This window comes from Sceloporus occidentalis, unplaced genomic scaffold (genome assembly GCF_023333645.1).
Source record: "Sceloporus occidentalis isolate IW3139 unplaced genomic scaffold, rSceOcc1.0.p SCAF_113, whole genome shotgun sequence".
NCBI lineage: Eukaryota > Metazoa > Chordata > Lepidosauria > Squamata > Phrynosomatidae > Sceloporus > Sceloporus occidentalis.
The window spans coordinates 685,271-712,853 of NW_028317093.1; the positions used below are offsets into that span (position 1 = coordinate 685,271).

At 37.2% G+C, this 27,583-nt stretch overlaps 1 protein-coding gene across 1 annotated transcript in view; it reads left to right on the forward strand.

Moving 5' to 3' along the window:
- The window catches only part of LOC149282518 (cytoplasmic dynein 1 intermediate chain 1-like), a 150,107-nt gene extending 122,903 nt beyond the window's left edge, over positions 1–27,204 (forward strand). The window contains exons 14-16 of the mRNA XM_089498084.1: positions 3,350–3,490; positions 7,996–8,121; positions 27,097–27,204. Coding sequence (XP_089354210.1) covers positions 3,350–3,490; positions 7,996–8,121; positions 27,097–27,204 — 375 coding nt within the window. The remainder of the gene's footprint in view (positions 1–3,349; positions 3,491–7,995; positions 8,122–27,096) is intronic.
- The last annotated feature ends 379 nt before the right edge of the window (positions 27,205–27,583 follow it).

The following is a 27,583-nucleotide window of genomic DNA, read 5'->3' on the forward strand; positions in this document are numbered from 1 at the left end:
TGACATCACTTGTACTGTATACTGCATGATAACTTGTAACTTTAGTCCAATTGCCGTAGAGTTATTCTGGACACATAAGACTTGGTGAACAACATGGCTTATATAAACATTCAGAAATTCTTAATACTCAAATATCCTTTGCGTTTTTTCTTGAGAATATCAAAATCTTTTCCAATGCATTTAAAGGTTCAGCAGGAATGCCTTCTCTGATAATGCTAAATACATTTATTGCCACCATAGACCGCTGTGATCGGTACCGTATCAAACAACCTAAGCGTGTGACTTGTGCTGTTTATATTTTGGAATTGCTTTAGACTTAATAAAGAGAAGATGATACCTTCAAAAAGCATGCACTAAGAACTGTCAATAAAAAATAACATTACCACCTACTGCAATACTCATTTTGTATGTATTACATATATAAAATATATAATATATATATATATATATTTGTATAAAGAGTTTGGGGTCACTTAGAAATTGTCTCGTTTTTTTTAATGAAAAAGCAAATTTTGTCCATTAGACGCTGTTAATGTTGCAAATGACTATTGTTGCTGGAAATGGCGGATTTTTAATGGAATATCTCAATAGATGTAAAAAGGGTCTTTATCACTCCTGTGTTCCAATGGCACATTGGGTTTGATAATCCAAGTTTAAGTTTAAAAGGAAAATCAATTGTTAGAAAACCCTTTTGCAATTATGTTACAGCTAGAAATTGCTTTGTTTCCAATGAAAGCAGCCGAGTAACCATTAATGTTTGAATGGTAGGGTATATATACTGTGTGTATATATATATATATATATATGTATATAATTAGAAATAAATGCAATTTCTATTTTGTATTGTACTTGCAATGAGGAGGAAACTGCCTTTCAGCACAAGGGTTAATGTTTGTGCATGATTCACACTGTCCTAATTCAGAATCGTGACTCCACCAGGATTCTCTGTCATCATCTGCATGTATTTCCTTGTCCCAGTCCTTTGATGTGATGTGTTCATCTCAAGGCATTTCTAGAATTTGGTTTTAAATAGCAAGCATTTCATCTGATGCATTTGGAAAGTGTTTCTGAAACATATGAAGACATTTTATATTTGTCATACTAGATTTTTTGGTTTGTGGAGATACTGTAAGCCTGTGAGCAGTGCCAACTTTAATTAATGTATCTGCTAGTCTTAGTTTGTCAATTCTAGTTTTGTCATATGCCTTGAATGTATGGACTGTAACAAGCTCTGTGTAACTTGTTGGTGCTATATAAATAACAAATAATCATAATAATAATCATAATAATGATGAATATGTTTCCGTGAGACATACCGTAGTCCATAAAATGAGCTCTAGATATGCCTTGCCAGTAACTGCAACACAGCTAGAAAGACACACCAGTCCATACCTAAAAGTACGCTAGCAGTACACTTAGGTGTCATGGTTGGCCCCTTCACTCTAACAAACTTTCCTACGCATGGAGGGATTCATCAGAATTCCCTATCCCCATGATTAGCACTGGTTCCCAAGTTCCTTGACTTGCAGAAGGTGCTCTTGGTCAAACACATCTCCACTTTACCATTTCTCATCCATGGTATCCTCACCGCCAGCTCATGAGAGGGTTGCATACCCTGTACATGATTGACTGATTGATTGATTGATTCAATGCTTCTTAGAATCTGCCTGCTTGAAAGGCTGTTGATCAGTAACATTCTATGAGTAAAATGATCCAGCATTTTGAAGATGGAGCTCAGAGAATGATCGGTTTCCCAAAGCATGCTGGTTTATAATTTGGATATTATGCGAAAGACAGAACACCGAGTAGAATATTATAGTTAGGTCCCCATGTAAATAAAGATGTGAACAGAGACAAAGTAGGAGGATCCGGGTCCCCTGCAAGTTAATAATCTAGTTTTTATTTTATATTCCTAACATTTACAGTAATGGTTTGGCATTTTTAGCAGATTGCAGCTGATTATAAAGTGTAGTTACAAAATCACTGTCAAAGGTTACGCTAATGTGAGTGCTTTCAGTTTATATGTTTGTCTAAATAATTAGAGCAATTGTTGCCAAGACACTCCTTAGTAAATAACCTTTCAGTCTGGTTCCTGGTTATAAAAAAAGACAATACAGTAGAGACTGTATCGGCGTGAAAGAATGCCAAATAAAAAGTGATACTTTCTAGAATACATACCGGTATATATGGATCAGAATGTCTTGACGAAATTCACGTGGAGGGACTTTGGAATACTTCAAGTGCATAATAGGTGCAATATGTAAAATTGCACTTGTACCATTACGAGTTAAATTGAATTACCAACCTTTATACTTTATATGGAAATGATAATCACTTCTGATATGGTATTTAATTACCATGACAAATATTTTTAGGTGGGATGCACCATTATGATGCATTTCACGTGTTATTATTTAGCATTATTGCCTTATCCTAGATTTTTGCAGCAAAACTATTTTTACATTGATGCAACAATAATGCTGCTGTTTCCTTTAAATGTCGCACACAAATTACCACCACGGAATAAAATTGGGCATTTATTTCTGACTCTTGTTAAAGTCCTTTATTTCGTAGCCATACCTCGGCTGCAGATAAAATAAAAATATGTGTATTAAATAGATGGAAAGTCAGGTAGGATCAAGAGGGTGTCTGTAGGAAGGTCCAACTCCTATCATGCTTAGTCAGTAAAGGCTAAAGGGTAATTGTTAGGCAGCAGGTGCACATTGTAATCTCAATATAGCATGAGCAGCAGAGAAATAGTAGCATGAATTTGCTCCAGTAAAGCAGTGGAAAACATTTTTGGGAGCAAAGGTGGAGAAGCTTTTTCCCAGCATGCAGAACGTCCTCGGTGACAAAACACCTCGGCCATGAAGCTGGCTGTGCATTTATGTGCTTCGGCCACTAGATGGCGCTCCAGACTTTAAGCACTCGCCCAGGCTTATTATTAACACTATAATTACCCCTTATCTGAGGCATCCAGCTATCAGCCGCAGCCACTGGTATTCTGCGCGAATTACACCTTGTGGAATGCGGACTCCGTGTCTGCCCGACTGACACATGAATCACACCGTATGCCATAACGAAAAAATCAAAGCAAAATCTGTCCTCCAAAGCGGCCCCCTCCCCCGTGCCCCTGTGCAGTAGTCTTCCTACCCCTCTTCCCATTTTTTTTTTATAGCGGCGGACAGTTGTTCTGACATTAAGCCTCCTCTACCCCTTCCCGGGACTTTCATGTGCGCTGTTTTATGACACCAGCTTTTGTAAACGTGCAAAGTGTTTAATTAGACTCGCCAGACAGCCCGGGGCAGCACTAGCGCCACTAAGTCTTCGTGCTCTCTCCGCTTTACAGCACCACAAGCCGCTCTACTCCTTTGAAGACAATGCAGACTATGTGTGCGACGTCATGTGGTCCCCGGTGCATCCCGCGCTCTTCGCCTGCGTGGACGGGATGGGGCGCTTGGATCTATGGAACCTCAACAATGACACGGAGGTGAGCTTAACCCTTCGGCCGCCGCCTGCCACTGCGCTCTCAGCTCGGCGCCTAACTCTGCGAGTGCCACGTGAAGGGTTAACTTTGCAGTTCTTATTTATATTCATATTATAACCACTGTTATTATCAGTAAAATATGTTTTTCTATATGTGTATAAATATATACTTTTTTTTTACATTATTTAGTTATAATTACATTATAATTTAGAGATAATTATAAATGTATATAAATGTATAAAACTCCTTAGTGCCTTTTATATTTTAGTTGAGGTTAAGAAACTCAGGAGTTGTATGTATATATATGTGTATGTATATATTATTTAGTACATAAATGTGTGTGTGTGTGTATATATATGTATATATATATATATATATATATATATATATATATATACTGTATGTATATATTAATTAGTAGATGCTCCTGTGGCCTGGTTGTGGTTATGGGGAGCATGCATTGTATTATACCCATAGTTATCTTTTAAGTCATCCTCACTTTATTCATATGATCTTGGATGCCAACAAAGAGATGTATGTGCCATGTTAAGATAAGATTAATCATACTCAACAGATGATTTACTCTTCCATTTTACTTGCTTATATTATTTAGTTCTGTTAAATAATAAAGTCATTATTGACTTTCCTTCAGACTTATGACATAACTTATTAAATGGAATTTTTGTAGGATAATGTCAGGATTTATATTTATTTTATCTAAATATTTCCATGATATAGGGTATTATACTATTGAATGACTTATTAAACTAGTTATTAAACTACTTTTTTAACTTGTTATAAATATTTAACCACTTAAATACCAAGCAACTAAACAATACATCACCATAGAAAATCTTATAAAAATATGCTGGACTTGTCATTAATTTATCAGAATATCATAGTCAATCATGGAAATAGCTGGATTCAGTTTATGCAAAAATAAAACTAAAATTACTAAACTTTTCCACCAATCAAAAGACTTTCTTCAATCAACTTTTCTACCGATCAACTTAAAGCGCAAAGAAGTAATGCTTTGTAATGCCTTAGAGTGAAACATTCATAGAGTGAAACATTCATAAAACAAATGCATTGTTAAACTATATATCCTATTAATTAACACAGTGTTAAACATATATATTTAAAAAAAATGTCAAATTTGTATTTTTATTAGTTTTTGTGAAATATGAATCAAAAAACTCCAAAGAGTAAACATCCTTTGATGTATAACAGTTCCAATTTTCCCTCATATTACTGTATTTCTTTTTTAAATACACATTGGCTGTTTTTTTTTGTCATGATTAAAATAAAAAATACATTATATATAATACATATTATTTTTTAACATTTTTATTGATAAATGTTGAAAATATTTACATTTACATTTCAAGTTTTATATGTAATATCAAATATTACATTGATGTTACTTAAATAGGTTTTACAACCGGGTATACTCGGCATCTGCCATACAGAATTTTCTGTTGGAATAAAGTGCCGAGATGCTGCACTGTCTAAAAAAAATAAAACGAGTTTAAAGATCGGAAGGGAAAAAAGCTTTAAAAAAAAGGAATACGAAAGATGTTATTTAAAATAATGTCAGTTGCGTAGAATTCTTTTCTACTACCCTATCTCAAATGAGACCGCATCACAGGACCTTTTGAAGTGTCTGGAGCAGGAAATAATGCAGCCTTTTTAATTAGCAGTTTCCAGCTGGAGGATATACAGAAGGCGACTGACTTCAGAAATGTATGTTTGGGAAATGGTTGAGTATGTCCTTTAGGTGCTAACATTAAACTTAACTATAACTCTCGAAAGTTACAAATATGTAGCTATGTTTATCAGAATTCACAGGAAATAAAATAAGAACATTTTACAGTCCTTTAACAAACATGTATTATTTTTATTAAACTTATGATCAATATATATATCACTTGCTACATTTTGATCATTCACAAGAATTCCTATTAAGGTATTTAGAAATATAGACGCAAGTGCATTTTATAACATTTTATTTTAATAAGAACGTATATCTAAAACCATTTCTCCTCTAAAAATAAGTTTTTCCTAATTCTAAAACAAAAATACATTTTAGGAAGTTTGATTGATATACCTGCACTAATAATAATAACAACACTAATAATAATAAAACTATTTATTTTAAAAGATGTAAAGCATGAAGGCACTTTAAGAAAAGTAGTTTAGCGGTATTAGTATATAATATATATTAAAAAAATATTAATTGTGTTTTATCATTTTTTATTTTTATACTTTTTGGGTAATTTATGATTTCATTTTGGCACGCTTGCCAAGTTAGATATGTTGCAGGAATTCATAGCACTGCCACTTAATACACTTTCTTAAAGTAATTTAGTTAACAAGCCTAGCAGAATTCATGTGATGAAAACATAAAAAAAAACATGTGTTTACATATATATATATATATTCATATCCACACATTTAAAATATTAAAATATTACATATAGAGAACTTTTAAAATGGATTTTCACCTCTACGGTTTAGTAAATGATCTTTTTCCTGCAGGGCCTAAATCATACATGAAAATGAAATAACATGTTGCGAGAGCCCTGGATGGTGGAATGGGGGAGTTCTGCAACCAGTTGAATACAGCACGGCACAATAGTATTTGTATGAAATGAAATAGTAGTCTCATCCCTGCCAATCGCTACCCCACACAATTGCTAAAGGACTGTGTCAGAACAGTTAGTTTAACTCACATTGTGAAGTCTAGAGTACTTGTAGTTCAGAAGTCTGTAGAATTGATGGCATGAAGTCTGAGCCTGCTGAGTACATTGTCCGAAGGAACAGAGGTTCAGTTTCAGAGGATTCGCGAGGGGGACTATGACAAAAGGAAGCTCGAAGATCCCAGATATTAATATGTCAGACCATAAAACCCTGTACTTAGCAAGTACATTTTTCTATGTTGAGTGGCTGAGTGCACCACAGCTGGCATTTGCACTGCCAATCCTGTCTAGCTGGCTCTGGCATGGTTCTACTTTTATTTAATCGCACACAAAGACCTGTTTCTCCAGTTGTTTTTTTTTTTTTTTAAAAACATATTTAACCTTGCCCTATTTTTCAGATTGCTCAAATCGACGTAATGGCAACAACGTCTGGTACCCTGGCTTATTATATTATATAAGTTAAAATGTTTACGGACTTCATATGGTACATTCTGCTGAATGCATCAAAAATTGTAGGTATATATGTGCGGGGTATAATTGTGTACGATAAAAAAAATAGCTAACTAAAGGTTTTGAACCATGAGTATCATCTGAGTATACGAAGACATTAGAGAAAGAGACGCGTGTTTGGTTTCGCTTGGTTTTTGCAATGTTACTTCTAAGATGAGCAATCCGTTTGTAAAATAGAACTTGTATATGAGTTGCAAGTGTTCAAATCATCCCTGTTACGTTTATACTTTAGCACAACCTTACCAATTTAAGTGATAAGTCGCACTCTTTGCAAGTAAAACTAATAAAACGAAGAGTGACCCTTTTTGGCATCAAACATCCGAGAAAAACTTTTTTTGTTTCAGTTAGAATTTAGGAAAAAATATATTCAGCGCTGGTTGATATCTTTTCTCACTTTGGTTATTACAAAAAAATTTGTCCAAATTATAAAATATTTTAAAAATAATAAAATTAGTTAGACGGATATTGTGTAAAATATTTTCATAAAAAAATATAAAATTATAACTCTTCTAGTTTGATTTAACACTATATACGCTAGATTAAGCTGTAGTGATTTAATTTCTCTTAGCCCAGGGTATTGTTTTTGAAAACATGATTTAGTTAATAAAGGTTAAAACATTTCCAGGAATATGTCATAAAATATCCAATATTTTGAAGAGTAGTTAACACAGGTAACTAAAAATAAAGTAACATCATTGATCGGCTGTCTTTAGCAAACGTTGTTATTAAAGTCTCCAGACATTCTTTAGTTCATTACGTCCAGAGACATCATTATATCCTAGAATGAATGTGATTTGTCTTCCTCCAATAGAGCTAACTTCCAGTTATTTGATGGCATAATAAATTATTTCGCATTATATTACAGGCCAACGTTAACGATAAAGAACCTTCATGGTTAAAGAATGTTATCTGTAAATCCTTAGCATGATGACTATATATGTGAGAATGCTGCCAAAGCCTAGTTGTTGTGGTTTCCGTTGCATATTTCCAGAGCATAATATGGAAAGTATGTTCATGCCATAGATGCATTGCCCTGTTTTCTACAGAAAATGTACTTTTTTTTTCTCTCAGTATTGAAAAATCTTCTTCGGCCCAGTAGGGAATGTGATTAGAGAACAATAAATCCTTGTTTTCACATCTGGAAAGCTATGTTACAAGGAGCCATCTCTAGGGGGTGGTGAAATTATCTTATCCAGTATCTAAAAAAATAAATAAATCGGTTAATGTGAACAAAAATATGACTAACTGGGGTACAGTTACTGTCTCATCATATTTGTGTTTGTTTCCTCTCCATGGAAGGTTCCAACTGCAAGTGCGACCATTGAAGGAGCGTCTGCATTAAATCGTGTCCGCTGGGCACAGAGTGGCAGAGAGGTGGCAGTCGGGGATTCTGAAGGTCGCATCTGGATCTATGATGTTGGAGAGGTATTAACAGTCATATAACCCTGTTTAGCTGTTCTTGCTAAATCTTCAGGATTAGAATTATGCACTGCAATGTTTAGAACTTGTGTTTCCAGCATTTTTGTAATTTAAGATAACTTTTAAGGCTTCACATGCTGATGTCCCCCCCCCCCAAGAGAGTAAATATTAACATTAGGAGGCTTGCGTATCGACCCCATTTGTTGGTCAACGTGGATCCTGAGCCCATGGGTTGTTGTGGATAACGTTTAAATCCCTGCATGTGACGTGTCTACTAATTAGAATGTTGCATTTACTTTAACTGGGATGTAGTTACTTCTGTTTTTCAATTAGAGATTAAAACAAATGCTACCATTAACTGAAATTATTGTTTTCACGTGTGATTTGGACATCATCATTGTTGTATATATGGAAAGGTAAAATATTTTATATATCTAGCAAAAGTAATGATTTTCACAGAGAGTATTGAGTATGTAGTGAGGATTCAGACTTATACTGGACACCAAACAGGCTGTCAAATGTGTAACGTAATGATGTGATTCTGGGACACTCAATACTTCTAAAGTAGTTTTTTTTACTGAAATATAGTTATAAGTTGTAGAGCAAAAGGCACTATGTATTATATTTGTATTATGCACACCGTGCATGTTTTTGGGATAGGTTGTTCAGCAGCTGCACTAAATTTAAAGTGTTACAAACCACCAAACTTCAAGCAGGAGCCTTTATATTAACATAATACAACACCTTGGTACAAGCAGTGTATATCTTAGTTTGTGGGTGCGTGTGCTTTTTTCATGACACCCAGGGCTCATTTTACATCATTAGATCAATGAGAAGAGGTCTTGGAAAATGTATTTTTTTCAATACCAAGTAGAATCGATATCAAGTAGTCAGTCTCGTAAGGATCATTGACAATTTGGTTTTAAATTTGGTAAATAAATTAGCCAAATCTAAGTATTTTTGCAAATACTTTTCATCTCTTTCATAGAATAGTTTTTAAAAGCCTTTTCCACACTTTCACTTTCATTACCAAGATGTATCAAGCATGTTATTTTTAAGGCAACAAGTTTATACCAAAACCTTCTCAAACAAAAGAGGAATGCGGATTGACATGTGATTGAAAGATCTTGTCATCTGAGATGGTTAACAGGAGTGAAATTACATTAAAGTTAAATTATTATCACATATTTGAATTAAAGTGACATTGGGTAATTTGAAACTCTCCCACATGGACTTGAGATGAAATGTTCTTCAACTTTCTTTATGCTACACTTTTCGCTTTTAATCATAGTATTTTCATGATCAAAACAGCCTTGGTGTGATTTGCAATTACCGAATATGTTAGCTAAGGAACAGATACATTTATATCAAGGGGCTGGTTTGTTTAAATATTGGATCTGTTAATGATTGTTTTCTGTTAGCATATATTTATCATGCATTTAAACAGGTGTTTAAAAGAGCACTGAACATCAGTTTCTAGAGAATAGATATAAGCTAAAAGTAGATACATTTCTGTACTTTTCATTCGTGGGTTAAAAAGCATTGCAGCGGTGAAATCACCGGTCAAGTTGTCAGGTTTTCCCTAAACTTGGCTGAACTATAATTTCACAGTTCAGCTGTCCTGAGTTGAATACAGTTTGGATATTCATTAATCTGAGTAATTGATGAGGTAAAAAGTCAAGTTTGAGTTACATTTTCCAGAAAGGCCACCATTATATAGCTTATCTGAAAACCAATTCTGTAATATGTGTTGAAATTGTATCTAATGCAAACTAAAAGGGATTTAAAGTGTGTGCCATTTACCTGTGGATTATAGGGAAAGTATCACGCACCTTTAATAACTGAAATATGGCTAGTTACACAAACACTTACCCCTCCACAGCAATTCTAATGTTATTAGTCATGTACTTGCTGATTCTGCTCCATTGGGCCACATGGGCTACTGCGTCATCATGTTTAGAATTTTAAAAAGTAAAAGAAACTTTTGCCAGCATTCAAAGTGTGCAACCAAGATCTAATATGTTTATAGTATACACATGCAATCATATACCCTGTAATTATCTGCATAAAAACTATATAGGTATAGTGGTAGTTTTGTGGCTCTGTGATTTTTGTAATAGAACACTTTATATTTCTTACGTTATACAGCATAAAACACGTAACCTGTGTCTACTGAGCACATGCTAATTGGTGACCATAGAAAGTGATCTTGTTATTACTTACTACTATAAAGCTCCAACAATATTAAATGGATCAATGTTAAATGTCTGTTGAAGTCTATGAAAGCAGTTAGTGTTGGGTTATTTAAGGGATTGCATAAATGAGGACTTGGTCTTCATGCGCCAGAGTCATGTTGTTCTTATTGCCCATTACCAGCATGTGGATGGTGTAATTGTGATCTGTAACATTAGCCACTAATAAACACTATGGAATCTGCAGGAGAACGAACACACACATATATATATATATATGTATAGTTACGTCATGCCTCCTACTGTAACCCTGGTTTCCTTAATAACTAAAGAAAACGACATCATTCTTATTGGTCTTATTGGTCTTAAGGGAAAAAAGAAATGTTCTCCAGTACGGTAACATATTAATTTACTTTCCTTTCTTGGAGTGATGTATGAAGTATGATATATCAACAAGTATAGTTCGTACTCTCTGCCAAAAATACATATTTTTCCTCCTTAGCTAAAGTTTGATTGAACATGAGTTGTAACGATACAACAACAGGAATATCAGTGCCATCAAAGACAGGGTAGGCAAATTGTCCATAGATGGACACCAGTCACTGTGACTAGGTTTGTGGTATTGTATATTATTAATACATATAAATATGTGCAGGCCCAATATAAAGAGCTCTCCAGTGACCTGTCCATTAACAGGCATGTATGAAGAACCAGAAGTCATCCTCTCAGACTTGAAGAGCAAAGATTTCATAGACAACAAAGGAAGGTATTTTTACAGTAAGGGCAATAAAGGTCTGGAATTCACTGCTAAAAGAGGTTGTGCTATTAAATACAATGGATGATTAAAAAAAAGGCTCTGGATATTTTTTCTAGAAAAGCAGAACATACAGGCCTGTCAATAATAGAATAAACATTGATATTGTAGAGCTTTTTGATCCAAGGAGAAATATGATTGCCTTTTAGAGTCAAGAAGGAATTGTTTCCCCCTAAGTGGCAACGTTAAAAAAAAAAAGGGTTTGTTTTTGCCTTCTTTTGGATCAGAAGCAGCAAAGATAGAAGGTTGAACTTGATGGATTTAGGTCTTTTTTCAATCTAAATTACTATGTTACAATCTTACAATGTATTGGACACAGGAAGAACTGCGCCAAATGTTAAGTTAGCTTTGATATATTTCAGTTGTATATATGTTGGAGCTAACCCTGCCCATAGCCACTTGTATATGCTACCGGATCTTTCAAGTGGTGATTTTAACTATGATTGTGTTGCAACAGAAGGAGTGTAAATGCATATATCAGCTCTCTGTATACCATAGCTGAACAAACCCCAGGTTGCCATGTTGACCGGGGTTTCATCTACTGGACACGAGTTAGGTTTCGTGAAATAGTTGAGTCGCTTGGCTTAGTTTCCACGTCGGAGGTATGGCTTTTTGGCTGCAACTCTTCCGTGAAGACCATTTTTGAAATTTCTGCCTGGGAAAGACCTTAGTAATGCAATATAATTACCTTGTGTCTTGTTGCTGACAAAGTATGACTTTAAATTGTCTTCAGCGACCTCACTTTGTTAGTGATTTTGGCTGTTCCTTCACCCAGTTTTATTCCTCCTACATAGCAGTTTCTGTTTCAGTTAATGATTGTGTTTCAACCTACATTTTAAAATGATGATTATTAGCACCTGATTGATTTTTTTACTAAATTATTTAATGATAATAAGAAACTATTAGCATGTCTATTTTTGAAAACATTCTTACCTTACAGCATTTTACCACACCTGCCTAAAACTTTTGAACAGTATTGGATATGTAGTAGTACATGTGGATAGGGTAAGCTTCCTGAATTCTCATTGGTAACATTGCACTGTAATGAATGTGTTTATTTTTTCTAATTTGCTTAACTATCAATCATTTTCTGAATGTATATCTCTCAGCCTCCTCTGCTGTTGTTAGTTCGGTAAGATAACGTCCGTTAGTGCACGTGCTTGGTTAGTGTACTGTGTTCCTCTCCTGGTGGGGTTTAGTCGTGCCATCCAGCGACATCTTATTAATCAAGAAAAAGGGACCGGCTTCAGGAAGTATATATTTCTTACAAATTGTATACACTACCATTGTGGCTTTCACATTTTGGGGACTTGCACACTGAGGTCCGCTGTATGCTGAGAAACATACATGAGTCTCTAGCTTTGTTGATGGGAAAGACTAATATGTCCCTCAACTACAACTCTTCCCATAATCTCCCTAAATAGAACAGGGTTGTCATCCTAGAGCGATCATGCTGGAAATCCGCATTCCCTGGAAATAATGGGTAATTAATCAAACTCTAATGCTAGTTACTTTTATGGTTAAAAAAAACACTTACTGTTCCTTTAACCTTTGGAGTTCCAAAACCTTGCAATTCTAAGTATAGCTGCAATAAAGCAGATGTTTTTGTGTCCTGTGTAAGTCTGGATGCCTACTTTTATTTCACTTAGGTGATGGAGCACAAGGCTGTCCACTTAACGTTCATACCAGTGCTCAGCAAGGTATAATCATCAGCAAGCCTAAAATTATCCCTGTACTCTCTGGTGTTTTGGAAATCTGTAAATCTGTCTTTATGAACAAGTATCATGTAAGTATCCAGTCCACAGATGACCTCATACTTACCTGTTGATTTCCAGGAGAAATCTAGACCAGATCTGTAACCTCATTATTATCTTTTCTTGTTCATCTTAACTAAATTGCTTTTTACAACAATGTAATTAAGGAAAGTTCCCTGCTTTCAGCCTGCTACAACAAAGCATCTCATTACTTGCACATTCCTGTTTATTAACCATTTTTTGGTGGCACCCCCCCTCCCATTTTCACCTTTTTAAGCTCTTGGTTAGTACCATGGGTAGGTCATTCAGAGCTCTACTCTTCTGGGGAGTGTATTCTTTTGAATGGGCAGGGCTATCCACGTGCAGTGGCAGGGCTAGCCCCAGATAACCCTTTAGTGGCCGAGCAATCGGCATTGAGTAGGCGGTAGTGGGTGATTAGGTGGAACCTGGCCAAAACATAAGTTTGACCACATGCTGTTCCTTTACATGGAGAATGAAGAAACTGACCTGGAGAAGCCAAGCTTTACCCAGAGACTCTAGATCAAACCCAGAGTCTTTAGATATGCCTATAGCAATCACTATGGGGAGCCTTCAGAGTGCCACTTGATATATAGCATTCTAGTCCCTCCCCATGACATAGGGTTTAGTCTGCCCTTTCTTTATGTTACTGCGCTAACCAAACAGTAGACAGTTCATATCCCTGTAATGGATCAGAGGCAGCAGAACCTCCAGTATTACTTTGTTGTCGGGTAACAAAAGTTAGCCCACTATCTGTCAGAGTTCCCCAGGTTGTTCTCCACAGTCTAAATCCGGAATGGGATAAAGATGCGTGCTGCTCCTGTGAATCACAGTACCAGCCTCAGTCTGCACTACATAGGAACATATGTCTCGAGAGCGAAACACAAAGGTGTCAGGAATCATCCGGCCTTTCTCTTCATCCAGCTTCACTCTGACACACTGGTCAGACGACAATTCAGGCAGAATGCGTGTTGAATGTCCTTTGTTGCAGAAGAATCTGTAAGAGTTCTTTGTCTTCTCATCACTCTCCTATACCACACACAGAAGATCACCACCTGCCGGGACCTGAGAGTCCGTTGAGGAACAGTGGTAAGGATTTGGCGGCCCAACATGAAGTGAGCACCAGTAGCCTGCAGCAGGGTGGCCCAATGTGCCTTGGGGGCAAGGTATGGATCCTGCAACTTTAGGATTTGCTTAGCGGTCTGGATGGCCCTCTCAGCAGCCCTGTTAGACTGGAGGTACTGAGGACTAGCCATGATGTGCAGGAAATCATATTACTCACTGAACTTTTTGAACTCATCAGAGACAAATTGCATGGCATTATCACTTACTAATTTCAGGGGGAATGCTCCATCTAACATGATCTTTGGATGGGAGATGGCACTTTGGCTAGTCATAGAAGTGAGAGGCGCTATTTCAATGCACTACAATTTCCTGCCACTCATCTCACATAGGGCAGCAGCAATCGTTTGCCATTGATACCAGGCCACCAAACTGAGAGTGCTGCCCTTTCTCTGCACTTTTTGATGCTCTGGTACCCATCGTGTAGCTGCTGTAGCACCTCTCACTTCAAGCTTTCTGGCATAACAATCCTGTCTTGAAGAAGAATGAGGCCATCCACCTCTGAAAGATGGACCCTCTCACTATATAACCTACATAAGGACACACAGGTGGACCAGCAAATTGGTCAACACTCCCAACCGGAACTGGACTGGAATTGAACTGGACAGCGTGATAGAGATTAATGTCCTGCAATGTCTCTTGCTTGATTTTCTCCAGTCTTGCATCTGGGGCCAGACACGAGTACATAACAGAGATCTCAAACATTTGGACCTTATTGTCAGAGTGAGGGGAGGCACTATCCTCCAAGTCTTGACCTGAGCCAGAGCATTCTCTTGGGGGTTGCCCAAGGACCGGGTAACATCAACAGTTAAGTCACTGGGTCAAAAATCATGAGCATTCCAGTGATAGCTTGCACTTTGCATTTTTTCTGGCAGTATGCATTGAATGCTGACATTTAAAGCAACATTTAGCTTCAGTCCAGACTGTGTGATAGTTCTGCTGTAGAACCATACACCAGGATATTGTCCATGACTACAACTGTGCCCTCAAGTTCCCTAAAGAGAGCACTCATGTCTCGCTTGGAAGCAGAGATGTCCAGGGTTTGCATATGCTTCAGAGCTGCCTCTGTCTTGGGCAGAATAGGAAATGGTATCCGACAAGAAGTAGATACATTGTATGGGACAGAATCCGGTCTCGGTTGAATCCATACAGATTCATAATTCAATAGGCCTTTGTCCCCAAATATATTTCTTAAGGTAATATAACATGCCCCAGTGTTGCTGTTGTCTGAAGGACCTTCCCTACACTCTAATGAGGGTGTACAATCCCAGGCACCTAAGCTATGTCTGTGACACCTACATTTATTTATCTTTCAGTATCAAAAATGTATATTGCAAGGCCTTTTCTGTTTTTCATAGTGTTGATTGACACATCGGTGGCAATAAGTACCAGCCTGAATGAAGGGGGAAAAGTAGAAAATAGCACACACCATAATTAAACAATGAGTCAAATTGGCAGTGACTGAGAAGATGTTTCGATGTAATAATTTTTGGCAGCATAGAATATGATGCTAAGACTATGGAAGAGGCTGTTGCAATCACTTGTGTGAAACCCAAGTCCTGCGACCAAAATGCATGAGTCATACTAAGCAGTTTTACCCATAGGACACAAAATCAGAGATCCGATTATAGCTAATTGTAAATTCAGCTAATGCTTTTCTCCTGCACATTTGGCTATATGGTTTTGTATCTTTTCAAATAGGGTAAACTGATTGGTTGAGACAACAGTTTAGTTTCCGTAACCATATAGTGCTATGTTTTGCAAGCTTTTCGGAGGTGATTCAGTAATGGATTTGCGATGGTTATGAAAGACACATCCTGTAGGCCACTGAGAACTTTAATGTGTTTTGAAGTATGTCCTTTCTATAAGATTGTAGATAATAGCTACAACTCAACCCTTTCCATTGCTATAGAAGTGGCATTCACTAACCGGAATAGACATTTGGAGCTGATTTATTGATATGATATGTGATTTACCGTGTTTAGCCTTTAATTAAGGACAAGTATGACAACAGCATAATGCAGTGTTATATAATCTTACCCTATGCCTTTGGAGATGACTGTAATTGTTCCTGCCAGAGGGAATTCTAAATCAAAGGGAGACACTGCTGGATTTATGCCCAGGTACCTCATCCACACCCAGCGTAAACCAAGGACAAAGCTTTTTATTTTTCCAAATGTTATCTCCTCAAGGGATAATAGGTAACCCGAATTTACCAGGGCATTTCGGTAGGAAGCTGTAGGTATCTGTAACCTCCGTACAATAGAAAATCTACCAAGGAGGTACGAACAGTTTTAATGACATTTAACAGTCTTTATAGTACCACATTGGAACATTTAGAATTATAAGCACAGCTCGCAACATAGTTATAAGTCAGCATAGGCTGCATATGTGTTACATGTTGTAATTTTTGTGTCATGTATGTGAACTCACCACGGTTGTTTAAGCATTCCTTACCTGTGGTTACTGGCAAATAAAAGCTGCTCGAGAACTAAAAATGCAATGTAATACATTCAATAAATCTAAGTGAAACAGTTCATGGCAGAACACATTTATACACAGGTTCCCCCTATGGGACATGTTTTATATTAGCGTCAGTGGTGCAGTCAACTGTCCATTAGAGATGTATGTTTTTTTTCTCAGTGTGCACAATGTCATGCTTTAAGTTTTACATGTGTTGGTTATCTTGCTATATTTGAAATGTAAGTATTACTACTTTCATCAATGATGATTTTATAGAAAACCCCTAAATGGAACCGGTTATAGCGCTAATGCTGCCTTAATCCATGCTCTCCTGGGCACCCATTGGCTATATGTGGGATAGTAAATAAGACACAAAAAAGACTTATGCTATTGGTTCATAATCTTCAAACCCCAAAGAACTCAGTTGCCCCTCTACCAACCTTGTCAACTCTCCCCTGCTTGGCTCTGTTCATTAAGTACTTGGTTTTTCCTTATTTGCACCTCATTAACAAATGCTTATTATTTTTCTGTCTGAATGAATAATAAGAGATCTGACTAAACACTAGAACAAATGCATATGAAGAGGCATACAGTCATTTTTTGGTTCTTACATATAATCGTGTGTAGAAAATTGTTCAAGTCACCACTACCTTAAAAGCTCAACACTAAAGTAAATGACCCCATTGTTAGCATTAGTGAACATTCCCTTGTTAACCGATTCTTTAGTGACCCCTAAAAGAATAAGGTCATCACTGTCTAGTGCCTTGTAAGAGGAGTTTGTTAAATGTATGTGACTCACAGTTACAATAATGTTGTGTGGGAACATCACTGCTTCAGCAATAAAGAATGGCTTGTATTGATTGCACAAACTTTTAAAACTGTATTGTAATATGCCTGGCAGAAGACAGTTTGTTGTCTGAAGTGCATGGGGGTGTTACAAGAATGAGTATTTGCAGGCAACAGTGAAACATGGTGGAGGCTCCTGGCAAGTTTGGGGCTGTATTTCTGCAAAAGGAGTTGGATATTTTGTCAGAATTAGTGGACTCCTCAGTAATGAGAAGTACAGGCAGATACTTATCCATCATTCAGTACCATCTGGGAGGCATCTGATTGGCCTAACATTTATTCTACAGCATGATGACCCCCAAACATACAGCCAAAGTCATTAAGAACTATCTTCAGTGTAAAGAAGATCAATGAGTCCTGGAAGTGATGGTATGGCCCCCACAGAGCCCTGATCTCAACTGCTTCTGTCTGGGATTACATGATGTGAGAGAAGTAGCTGAGGTTGCCTAAATCTACAGAAAAACAGTTTGGAACAACCAACCTGCCGAGGTGCTTAAAAACAATCTTATGACCCCCTTCTTGAGTTTATGCACCAATTTATCTAATAAAGTGCAACATAAAATTAAAAAAACAATTTTCTGCTAGTTGTGTTGCTAAATGCACATTGCCTATTTTGTAGCAATCTAAAACCATTATGGTGAAAAACCCTTTCGATCTATAATCAGTAATAACCTTCAAATAAAGTCACAATTCTGTTAATGCAAATAGAAAGTATGTAGGAACTTGTTTGGTCCACGAAACAAGCCAAAAATTCAGCGCATACCCAGCGAATAGCATTCAAAAAACAGGCATACATATTGGGGATTCACTGGGGATGCGCTGATATTTTGGCTTGTTTTGTATACTTCTTGGTCATTATTATTCTAGCAGCAATCTGAATGTGTATGCATTTTATGCTTTTAAGCTCCCCTATTTTGTATATACAATTTGTTTTTCCACTACCTGAAAGTGTTTACTTGTAAATAACCAGTAATGCAGAGAAGCTCTGGACTCTCTCGGATAGGCAGATTAGTTTTCCTATCCCATTGGTATAAATCGGTGCCCCACTATGCCAATTCCACCACTGGTTTCCCACAACCTTAACAATAATATTTAAATAGTGAAGCTCACCTACTGAGCTCTTAACCATATCCCTACTCATCTCCAAATGCTCTTCTAAACACTCCTATGCTCTTTTCACTACTTGTGTCTCCCCTAAACAGTTTTTTCATGCTCACTTCACCCAGATTTCACCTATGCTGCATCTATTCACTAGAAATCAGTTCCTTGTTCTACTAGGCTCTTCTCTACTTATTTCAACTTTGAATGCCCACTAAAAATGTTCCTGTTCATAGAAGAATACAGTCCATCCTCCTCAAAACCAACAAATCATGTCCCCCCACATTAGAGACCTCCAAGCCATTAACCTCAGCAACCTTTTGCTAAAATCATACCATCCTCACCCAAGCAATATCCCGCCTTCTGTCTCATCCCCCTCAACATCCTAATAGATTGTTATGTGGTTACTCCAGATACCCATATCTGTTGATCAAGAAGAAGGTGGATAAGACTTGTATCCTATATTGTCACAAAGAGATAAAACAATTCTTCTTGACACCAAAGACATTTAGATTTTTCTCCAGATCAGCATTACCTATGCTAATCTGAAGATACTAAAGATTGTAAGCTTGCAAGATCAAGGCCCTCATTCCTTTCTCTGCTGGGTTGAGGATCTGTATCTTAACCATGCCATCATGTCAGACTACATTCAAAATGCCTATAATTCAGGTTAGGAAGCAAGGTCTTTGTTACCAATTTGCCTAATCTCCAAAAATATATCTGAAGTGCCTCCAGAAGAAGATTTCCATGCATTCTTTTGAAATCTGTAACTTTAATTACTTTGTTTTATAAAGGTCATTAACCATTCCTGATTATTAATAGACTGGTACAGTCTTTTAACTCTGCTTAAATATGGCGAGGACTGGGCTCTCTGAGCAGCTATTCCTGACCATTATCATTGTAAATCCTTCTGTGTTTCATTATTATATTAATTTACATACTGAGGATGCAAACATCAAATCCATGTGTGATTTTTATAAAAAAACATTTTAGTCCCCAAAATAATATACCCTGCTTTTTAAGCCTTTGATTGAAAGGCTGTTTATATACTGCTTGTTAAAACGTAGATCCCACAATTACTCCATACAGAATTTCCATCTTATGATCGGGCACATAGGCAGTCTGCTTTTATGCATAGACGTCTGTCTAAAGATCAAATTGATTTTTAAAACGAAACGCTTATATTCGGTAGCTAATGAGCTGCTTATATTAGCGTGCTAGCCCCATAACTTCCCTCTCCAGCTGAGATATTTAGTTGCAAGCCCTAAAAACAGTATGCCGATGTCAATTTGGAAGGAGGACAACAAATTCTGAAATGCAGGGATATATATCTTCGTTCCCCATATAAACATTTGGGCTTATAATATATATTATTAATCAACAGAGGGTGGAAACACAGTCTTCTAGAATTTAGAGATTTGGTCCCTGCTGCTCATAAATTACCAGATTAAAAAAAAACGCAGGAAATGAAAGCCTTTAAAATATACAACACAAAAAATAACTTCCCCCGAACATGTGTGCTATTAGTATGCATTAATTAATCACCAAAATCAGGATTTTATGTGCAGGAAATGCCACCCATTTTTAATATATCCTTACACTCAAACATTATCTGCTTCTTCTGTACATATATAAGCGTATAGTAATAATGAAATTAATAATTATTTATGTGGTCACATTGGAAGCTACTCAAAAAATATAAAATTATTTCCCAGGATTAGATGCTGGAACGGTATATTTATTACCTTATACCTAAGAATGTAGAGGATAATAAATATGTGCATGTACAGTTCTACATATAAATAGGATTATAGACTTCTTTATGCATTTATAATATTTATAAAGTGTTTACTATAACCACAAAGAGATGCTGCACAACCAGTGCTATAGGCACATGCCTTCTCTGGCTGAGAACCATAGAAGTTGTATGAGAGCTACCTATTGGCTTACCTATTGGCTACCAGAATTGCCATCTGGCAAACCGTGTAACTACTAGGTGTGACAAAACTCTCTAGCTAAGGGGCATGAGCAGTGTTCCCTCTAAGTTGTGCGCAAGTCCAAAAATTGTGCGCACAACACTTTCTCCCAAAAAAAGAAAAAAATAATTATTATTTTGGAACTTTATGCGGCGCGGATATTGTGCGCACAAAATTTTCGGTCTCTGAAAATTTTTGCACAAGAGAAATTTTCTGCGCACGCCAACTAAGAAAAATTAGATGGAACATTGGACATGAGTGTCACTTTTTGGGCTCTTAACGCATGATCCTCTTAATGCTCAGGAATGCCAATTTGCAGCAAACTGTGTTTTTATTTTAAAATCATAAAGCCTACCTCCCACTGGCTATTCACCCACTACCTTCAACAACCTTGCCATACCGAGCAAAGCCAGACTTCTCCAGACAAGACAGGTCCAGACAGGTAGTGCCACATTTGGCTCCGGGGTCTTCAGCGCCTCCTCTTGCCCTGGGAGCGTAGAGGAATTTTTCACCCTCTTATGCTGTGAGGATTCCGCACATGTCCAGCACCTGTACCCGATGCAGGCTTCATACAAATCCTGGACTGGATCCTGCTGACATCCAGTCTCTTACAAAAACTAGAGTTAGAGCGTTGGCCCACCCTGCTCTCTAAATGATCCACCCCAGAGACCCATAAACATCATTGGTACCTCATCCATGCACAACGTCCACACAATACATACCCCCTTTGAGCAGCCCCCCCCCTTCCCTTTGTTTCTGTAATTTAAATTTTTTTGTGCACTACTTGTTATATCCTGTTTACCCATTGTACACCACTGCAGAATATGATGGCGCTTTATAAATCAATCAATAATAATAAATGGGGTAGTGGTTGATGGTTGATGGAGCTTTCTTACTTCTTCCATGTGAAGATCAAAAGGCTGCTGCAGAGGACTGGCATCAGTTGTTATACCTGGAACACCCAGGGCACATCCCATGTGTGTCCATCATGAATGCAATACATATATGGTACACACAGACTCTTTGAATAAAGTATTATTATTATTGTGGTGCGACCAGCTCAGCCTGAAGCCCAGTTTAGGCTAAAACATACAACTGGGTTCTGGTTCCCGCGTGCAGAGAAAAATGTTTTGCATAGACTGCCTGGGCAGGATCATTCCGATATGCTGGAGATTTTTTTTTCTATGTAATGACGCAAGTTACCAAAAATTTGTGACTTTTCCAAGCGGGGACATGTTATTTAGTGTCTGTTCTCAGATGAGCTAATCTCACGCATTTCTTCCAGGAAACATAGTTGGAATAATATTTTTATCCAAAGGTTTTATGTTGTCACCCTGTTTCTAGGTATATTGTGTCCTGCAAACAATGCCTTTAGTTGCTGACATCTACTTGGTACATAGATCACTACCAATTAGTTTTCTTTATAGACTTCCATTCACATCTGCAAGGCAATGTGAAACATCCCATCCTTTGCATACCAAATACAGTGAACGAGGTTATCATTAGGGTAGGAAAGTTATCCCTACGATTAACTGGCATTAAATTAACCAATAAAATTCAGTATTCAGGGTTGTTAGTTTATATATTTTGGCTTGTGTTCCAGATTTTGGCTTATGAACATGAAAACCAAATGTCACATATTTAGCACATTCTTGGCTGGCTTTGATATTTTGTTTTTTTAGCATAGTGACTGAGCACAGTGAATGTTTTGTCAGTATTTAGGGGTTATGTATTAAGACTTACCCTGGAAAATTTGCATAGCACTACATTTGAGAAGGGTAAATACTGCTGCGTATAAATCTGTCATCACCCCCCATGTGTCGGTTAAATTGTACAGACAGCTACAAGCGAGAGATTGAAACAGGGAAATGCCCTCGATTTTAGACAGAATAAAACATAATGATTCAAGTGACAGCCGGCTGATATAAATGTATCTAATTTGTTACTTTGGTCTCCCAGTAGAAGATGAATTAACAAAATATTACGTTTGGCCAATTATAATACACAGTTCTTTTGAGCTTAATCTTATTTCCTTGTGACTACTTTCAAAGATAGGGGTTATGATATATTTGATAGAAATCTTAAGATGCAATTCAAGACACAATTACCATGTGCAAAACAATTTACATGGGTTTATCCTGTAAACACAGTTTTAGGTAGCTAGTTTGGTGTGCTCCATGAATGCAGAGTGGCAAGTCACTTAGATGAATTGGCTAATGGGTGGGCAGTTGTTGCTTCCTGAGAGCAGCTTGGTACAGTGTCCAAAATTGGAACCTGATCAATTTTAGGAGGTGTTTAACTATATAATGTGTTCTGTTAATATTTTAAGAAATATGTTAATTTACAGGAGACTATTTCTGAAATAAAAATTATTTATTATTCTCAACAGTCAACTAGGTTGACAAAAATGAAGGCAAAAAAATGAGACTTTTTTCCCCCTTCTTGAAGACTTTGGCTTGCCCCCCTGAATACAATAATCATATTATCCTGTCCTTAAATGAGAGTTCTATTCCTTTAACTAGTTTGGTTGCCTGTCTATCGACTCTTTTCAGTTCCATATGTTTTTATTCTGATCTGGTGCTCAAAATTGTACGCCCAATTCAAGTTGTGGTCTTACCAATGATATATAAAGAGGCGATATTACACTCTCATCACTTACACTCATCACCCTTTATATACAGGATAACAAAGATTGTGCACTGCTGGAAAGTCACAAACTCTTCTGCACAGTAGATTTTCCCAATAAGTAAAAGTTCTATTTGATTAGCATGCTTGCTTTTCCCCCCAAATGCATACTTTTACACTTTAAAGCAACCCTCTGTATTCAAACAAGTCTCAATCTAACCACAAACACTTTGAAATAATTGTCAATTTAGATAAAAAAAAAAAATTATAAATGTGTTCATAAATCAAATTATAATAATTGATGAATTTACTATTAAAGGGACAGAGCTCTCAGGAGTCGAGACAAAGTTGATTCTGCCCTTAGGTGGAAAATGCATGCTTCATCATTTTCACTTAGCATTTTCCCAGTTGTCGGGTGATCAGTTAAAACTCACCTTCCTAATGTGGAATATCCATGGTGATACTGGTTTTTATCTATTAATCATAGCCGTAGCGTGAGGAACATCACATGGCAGGCAGCCGTGGTGCTTCCCACACATAAAGGTAGACCTAGCCCTAGCCAGTCTTAAGTGGGCAGGGGGTAGAAAAGGAAGTGGGTTGGTAGACTCATGGCCAAAACTTGCTGCCCTGTCTGGAAAACAAAGAAACTCTGAGTTGAACTACAGAGAGTTCCCAGGTCTGCTCTTAAGAGGGAGCTCAAGATTTTTGTAGAAGCTGTGGGTTAGGAGCAGTACTTTTCCAAATATTGTAAACCCTTAAATGATTCAATCTAGTAATCTAGTTTAATTCATATTTTGTTACAGATTATGAAGATGATCTGGTTGTTTTTGATAACGCACTTAGTTGTCCCAGTTCATTGATACCATACAGTATGAAGACCTCTTGCTGTATCGCTCCCAGGTCTTTAAATAGTTATTGTTCCATAGTTTCTGGGTTTAGATTTGGTGAGTCTCTGGATGGACGTCATTACCCTTTAATCTTACCATTCTCTACTGCATGCAAGTGCCTTCTGCATAAATCCAGCTAAATATATTTGCTCATCTACATCTGGCAGCGACCTCATGAGTTGTTTCTTTTCAGGCACTGTTTCACTTTTTTATGCTGTGTAAATGTCACATCTAATACCATTTTACATTGCAAGGGAATTCTTAATTACTCTTAAATGTTTGTTTTTATGGTTTGTAATTCCATTCAATTTTAAATCATACGAATTCACAGCTGTGTTTCCACAGTGCACTGAGGAATTGGTACACTGAAAAGAGGGATTTAATGGCGCTTAATACCTTCGTTTAGCTGAAACTTGTGAACTGATTTATATCATTTCAGCGCACGTGAGGCAGGCGATAATAAATACCTACTTAAACAACTATTAACATAAGATGCAACACAGTAAACAAAATGCTTTGACTCAAGAAACAGTTTAACTCGGGATTAGAATTAGACATTATAAGAACCATTTCTTATGTTCCAGAATCCTATATATATTTACATTCTAGATTCCAGACCAAAGTTATCCATAACTTTATATGAAAGTGATTAAGCAGCATCCTACTCTAATTGATATGTGATTAATTACATTTTTATGATGCAATTTTTGTACCATGATTGCCCATTGTATATAAACACAATGGCGATGTATGGCCAGCAGCTTCTCATCATGTCTTCCCAATTTTGAACACTTAGTAATTCCATATTTCCAGGTCTACATAATATGGACCCCTCGTAGCTAGAAATAGTAACTGAGGCCTGCCGTGATCCGCTCATTCCCTCAATTCTGTCTGCTTACAAATTCTACACACTTCTGGTATTCATATGCTGGTAGTAAGAAAGCATGTGTAGATAACTATCGCTAGCGACTGCATTCAGCGGGCAGGGCTCCTTGTTTCTGGTTTAGAAAAAGAACAGGCACTTTAACTAGCTTGCTTAAATTGTGTTGTAACCAATGCAATTAAATCAGATATAATGCTAGTTTAAAGACTATGATGGGCTTAGTACTAAGCATAAAAATATATCAGTGTACCTAAAATGTAAGATTTGAAAAAGAAAAACAAATGTTATTGCATGCGCATGGAGTTTGTGCTTATAGTACAATGATCCATGTTTTATAGGCACAAGCAGAGACATTAATGATGCTCATGTGTTGTGTGATAGGATAAATACTCCCTTATCTTGAACAAAAGTTGGAATTTACAGTGGATAAAAAGAAACATATAAAACAATCCCTTTTGTAAAATTGCCATGTTCAATAATGATTTTAATTCTCAGATCAAAAATATAACAGAAGGGCAACAGGCGGACATGAGCATTGTCAGCAGATTGTGGCTTAGTCCTTAACTTCTGAAACACATTTCCTCCAGTTAAGTTTCATAACCACAAACACATTCACATTAATATTTTCTTACATGTGGTTATTTTTAAATAAAGCAAGCAGAAGGTCGTCAGACCACATCATAAATGATGAAGATATTCCTTAATTCATCTGGCATCTGTAGATATTGTCTATTTAGAACCATACGTGTCTAAAAGTATCTTAAGATCTAGTACAAGTACCCTCCCCTTTCTATATTATTCAAGCTTGTGTTTTAAGAATACTTGGCATAATATTGGTGGTGTTGGGCAATGCATCATGTCTCTGCTAGATTGGTGGAAGGAGGGCACTGCAATTTGTGTTCTCCTGCAACCGAAGAGTAACTGCACTTTTAGAGCAGAGGCAGAGTGGTCCTCTTCAGCTGGCCTACTGCGAGGCCATGAGGATAGTGGCAGCAGAGTTTATGAAGAAGAGATTACCCCTCAGTATGTGTTAATCGATCCATTCAAGGTGCAAAGAGCATATGGGCCCTTGACAGTTCCCACACTCTTTACAACCAAGTATACCAAGAAAGTATTGAAGATAAAACTCTTAGTAGAAACCACAATGTTCTTAAGATTCAGCAGAAACTTCAGTTGCCCCAGTTGATTGTTCCCTCTGTTTTGTTTGCTAACAGACGATTCATAGGTGCAAGGAGGATTCTCCATACAAGCATATACATATATTATGAATGCACAGTCACCAAGGCAACTTATTAATACAATTATTCCAAGCAAGACGGTAAAGTTAGCCAGTGGTGAACTTGCAATGCCAAAAATGTTCCATAATTATACGGGTAAGGCCTGCAAAAACTGGCTTGGATGATATCTACCACTCCCTGCGCTATAAATATATATTTCCTGTCTCTTCCCTCCCTGAGTCCTCCATCTACTCCTCTTGGTGGGGATGTGATTTCCCTGTGACTAATGCCACTCAAGGGAGCGGGAAAAACCAAGCATATATCCTGCCATCCACCTAGTGCAGCTCTAAACTAATTCTGCAAAAATCTGTGGGTGCTCACATCTGGAGTAGAGTGACACACTGCAGATGTGTGGGATGAGTTCACTGCATGCAAAGCTTGCATAATTATAGTTTCTTGCTGGCATTTTCCATATATTAAACCATAGATTTTCCACCATAAATTTTCCATAAGCTTAACACATTTTGGATTATTCCTAAAGTATAGATGGTTGATCCGCGGTACGATGCTATGACTCTATAAGCATTAAATGTAGCAGCCTCCGTCTCCATTAATAGTGAGCAGCCAGAGCATATATCACTGTCTCTTTACAGACATGTCATGTAGAGGGACTGCCAAAATATACGCTACGGTACTTCTCTCCATATGCATTAGACGAGGGTTTCTTTTCACCTTTGTAACAGCTGAACAGAGGCAACCCTGCTAAGCAGGTAGTGCCAGAGCAAAATGCCCCTCAGCCACTGAATCACTAAATCTTTTGGGGCGGATTATATGGCATCAAACTGGAAATCCAACACACTTCACTCTAAATCCTGAAGGTCCAACCCTCTGAGCTTCTGCCGCACAATGACCTTGGCTGGTCCAGTATAATCTATAGTAATTGTATAATTATTAATTTCTTCTATAGGGGCCACCAAATCTAGACCCCGTCAACCATTCATTGAAAAGTATTCTTCGTTAAAAACATTAAAGGAAGCCTGCAACCGTTGCAGCCGGTTTACTCCATTTCTCCTCTCTTCCCTTCAGTTTGCTGTTCCACACAGTGATGAATGGAGCCGATTAGCCCGTACCTTGGTGGAAATACGTGCTAACAGAGGAGACGGCGAGGAAGAAGCGGCTGAGCTATCAACCTGATTACAGGACGTACGGCTTCTCAAGCACAGTATTTATCTGCAGCTGAATGTATGAGTGTCATCTGTTTTTGCTGAAACATTCTAAAGTGGCAGTCCTTTTCTTTAAAGCTCCTTACTCAAAGAGGCTTTTTTCTGTATTTTATTTTCTTCTGTTGTATAAACTAAGTGGTTACAGGAAAACTGTGGCCGTTAGGTGGTCATCTTTTCATCAATGGGTCTGTATGTTAATAGAATAATGTATCCATAGAGGTATCTTGTCATCAATACCTGTGCGCTGGAAACTTGACATATACTGACCTTTATTTATCATGGCCATAAACCGGGCCTAGAACACAAGCTGAGAGTTGTACTACTGTTGTATTAAACAACGGTGTACTTTT